The 4,095-nt window shown below is 21.9% G+C and overlaps 1 protein-coding gene across 1 annotated transcript; it reads right to left on the reverse strand.

Moving 5' to 3' along the window:
• Window positions 1-880: 880 nt before the first annotated feature.
• LOAG_13193 (hypothetical protein) lies at window positions 881-3,554 on the reverse strand (the record flags this gene model as incomplete). The annotated part of the gene is made up of 4 exons (XM_003148703.1): window positions 881-1,024; window positions 1,239-1,281; window positions 2,272-2,331; window positions 3,465-3,554. Coding segments are annotated over 4 exons (336 nt in total), but the record flags the coding sequence as incomplete, so codon positions are not given.
• Between the last annotated feature and the right edge of the window lie 541 nt (window positions 3,555-4,095).

Raw genomic sequence — 4,095 nt, forward strand, 5'->3', positions numbered from 1 at the left:
AATAATATGTTATGATTTTCAATCAATAATATGTTATGATTTTTAATCAATAATATGTTATGATTTTCAATCAATAATATGTTATGATTTTTAATCAATAATATGTTATGACTTTTAATCAATAATATGTTATGATTTTTAATCAATAATATGTTATGATTTTTCAGCCAATAATATGTTATGATTTCCAACTTTTTTTCTCAAATATTGATAAGACTGTAGAAATTTTTCGCTTTTTTATTATTAATTTTTATTAGAATTTTTGTAATATGAATCGTTCTACTTAAAATACATAATTGAAATGAAATAATCGGAAAATTATTAATGTATAAAAATAAGAGAGAAAAGGAGAAAGAGAAAAAGGAAAAATAAGTTGGAGAATTTTTGTTGTTAATTGCCTATTTATTAAATTTAAGATGTTCACTTTCTTTCTTTTTTTTTTTTAATATATTACTTATATTTAATCATAAGTTGTATTTCATGAAGACGACATATTCATTCTGTTAATAAATATGTGAATGAATAAATGAATCGAATTTTCCAAAACGAAAACCTACCTTATAATTTCATTACAAAAATTATTCACAAAAAAATAGGTAAATTTTGAATTGTTTTTTTTTAATTTTCTAAAATGACTTTTATTCTATTACATTAAATAATGATATATTATCATTATTACTCTTTCTTTACCTTATTTTTCTTCTAATTTGTTTATTTTCTGACAGCAAAAATAAACAATATTTTAAAGAATAAGTTATTTCTTATATAAACAATGAATCATTTTAATAATTCAAATTGTAAATATTGTAAAAAAAAAAATTCAACAAAAAAAAAAGCAAAGCAAATGAATTATAAATAATTAATTATAATTAATGCATACTATTTGGATCCATTTCTTGAAAAATAAAATCCAATTCCATCCTTGTTGGCTCAACATTCATTAACTTCCACAATACCGCTATTTCATTCCGGCTTAAACGACCATCCTGATTAATATCAAGTTGATCAAATGTTTCGCATAATTCTAAATTCAATTTATTGATTAATTTATTCAAAATTAATCATTCAAATTTCACCTCCTTTATAAAGCATATTTTGAAAATATTTTTTGCTAATTTTTACCAATGTAAAAACATTTAAAATATATGTTTCTTATGTAACTTTTAAAGTAATTAGTACCGTTGCAGATATTATTTTACAATTTCAGGCGAAAAAACAAAAGGATAGAATTTTTAAACTTTCTTTTTTTTGCAAAATTTTTGATATTTGTGATATTTTCAACTAAAAATCATTTTTTTATCAATGAAATTTATCAATTAATTTACTAATAAAATTAATAATTTTTTTTTCAGAACAATTTCCGAAATGTATCGCATCATTAAAGTTACCGTTGTATTTTGAAAATTTTTTTTTTTAATTTTCTAACGAATTACGACATTTTCAACATTACATATATAAATAAATATATTTTTTTTCGCTTTAAATTTTATTGTGCTAATGGATCGGTCTAGATTTTGCTCATTAAGCTTATGTTAGCCTACTTGAAATGTCTGGAATTTTTATGTTGTTGTAATCAAGTAACACAACAATTTTACATCATTTAAATCGGATTTTAGTTTTTTTTTTTTAGGTTGGGGGAGAAAAAGGCAAAAGAAATAAATTGATGGTTATGTAAGTTTACAAAATTTTTTCAAATCATTTCAATTTTCAAAACATTTTTACGTGCAAAAATATTTTTTCTAAGTATTATTATGTTTGAAATGTTTGATTTTCAATCAAAAATGTTCAATTTCATTCAATGTTTAATTGAAAAATGACATTTTTTTTTTCGCGACAATAATATCATCAAATAATTGAACGAACTAATTTATTATTGAAATTATTTATTAGTGAAATAATTTTTCATCTGATTAACCATTCATTTTCATTTTCAAGCAATATGACGACAGCTGTTATGATAACTATTTTCCAAATGATTTATTTCGTGGATAATGAAATAGTTGATAACAGGTTGTAAAAACAAAAGGAAAAAAAAAGAAGCAAAATATTTGTTCATATTTTTGGAAATTGATGAGCATGCTGAAACATTCATCAATGGAATGATTATATTTTTTTGAGAATTTTATGAGGAATGAAAAATGTTTTACACTTTTAAATTTGAAGAATAAAAAAGAATATTTCATAAATATTTTTCAAAAAAATAAAAAATAAGAAAGATAATTTCAAAATTAATAATAATTTTTAGTTAAAATATTTTATTATCATTAATACTTCGAATATTTCATTCAGATATTTCTCATTTTTTAACCTTTTCTCTCGTACTTTGCTTTGCTTAAATTTGAACAATCAAAATAAAAAAAAAAGATAAATTTAAATAATTATCAATTTTGTTTAGTTCATCCATTTTGTTGAATTAGTTTTTTTTTTGTAACAATAAAAATATTGGTTTTAAAATTAAAACTTAAAAATTTTTCGAATAAAATTTTATGTTTGAACAGATAAATACAGAAAAGGAAAAGAAAAATTTTTCTTTTTTTTTTTAATTTTTTGAAAAAAAAATAAAATCTTACGTTGATCAGATAAAATATGACACATCGTTAGAGCATTAAAATATATCCGAAGAAAGTTGACGAAGTAAATATACACTGATAAATAAAACCTGTCAATGTGATATTTTATTTGATGGATGATTGATTAATATAACATATTTTATTCAATCGATATTATTAATTAATTTTATGAAATGATATCGTATCTTTAAAGCATGAAAATAATAACGACATTTAAAAAAAAAAAGAAAAAAGAATCAATTATCATGCATAGAATACATTTATATTACAAAAGACAGGAAATGGGGAAATTGTGAAAGAAAAATGTTTATGAAATATGAATGATTATTTGTTTGAAATAATTTAAAAGTAGAAATTTAAAAAAAACTTTTTCAAAAAAATTTTAAAATAAAACAAAAAAATGGTAAGTAATAAAAAGATAAAAAAGAGAGAAAGAGGGAGCGGGAGAGAGAGAGGAAGAGAAAGAATAATAAAGTAATGATTAAAAGAAAAAAAAAAGAAAAAGATTAGTATAATACTTAACAACGATAAATGTTTAAAAATATTATTGGATGGAAAAAAAAAAAAAAAAAACAAGTACAACTCTATAATCTCTGTACACAATTAGTTTTTCGTTTTCTTCTTTGCTAACAATGATTTTTGATAATATATGAAATCATCGATAATTATTTCCTATTCTATTTTTAAAATAATTATTCACTTCAAATAAATTCCCATTTTTTTGTTCTTAAAGTATAATTAAAACATAAATTGAAAAAATTTAAAAGTATTTTTAATTAATTTTAAAATTTGCTCTCAGAAATAATTGAATATGAAAAGATATTTTTAAGGTTTTATCATGAACAAAATTTCCTATCCATTCCTGTTATATTTATGGTTTTATCATCTACGAACATTCTCTTCCCGCTCTCCCGCTTCCTCCCAATCCCATGCTTCAACTTTACTGATATGTATATATATATATACATTGTTATCCCAAATCATAAATGATATGAAACAAGCAAATGGAAATAGTATAAAGATTGATTGAGAATAGAATTGAAATATATAACAAAGATGTTTTTTTGTTTTTTTTTTTGTAAAATGTTTACGAATGAAAAAGTACAATGATAAATAATCTGTAATGATTATGATAGCTAACCGGATCTTTCGATCAGATATTATTTAAACCGGATATTTTAACATTAAAAGGGAATTTGGATGATGAACTTTTGAGAGTTTATCTTTTATAATGCAGCATTAGGCTATTTTCCTAAGTGAAAGATATGAGAAATTTGTGCAGTACTACTGTTATTTATAAAACACTTCATTTTCGATCATGGATTTTAACGGTGATTATTATATTTCCAGTTTGTTGTTATAACTTTGAAAACTTGTTGTAGCTCTTGGCAATGCTTATGCGGTTCTTTCTAACAAAGACAAGCGTGCTCAGTATGATCTCTACGGTGCTGAAGGACCACGAAGACGGACTAGTCAATATGAGGATGAATTTAGCGAATATGATTATGGCAGGGGTTTTGAAGGT

This window comes from Loa loa (genome assembly GCF_000183805.2).
Source record: "Loa loa unplaced genomic scaffold supercont3.528, whole genome shotgun sequence".
Lineage (NCBI taxonomy): Eukaryota > Metazoa > Nematoda > Chromadorea > Rhabditida > Onchocercidae > Loa > Loa loa.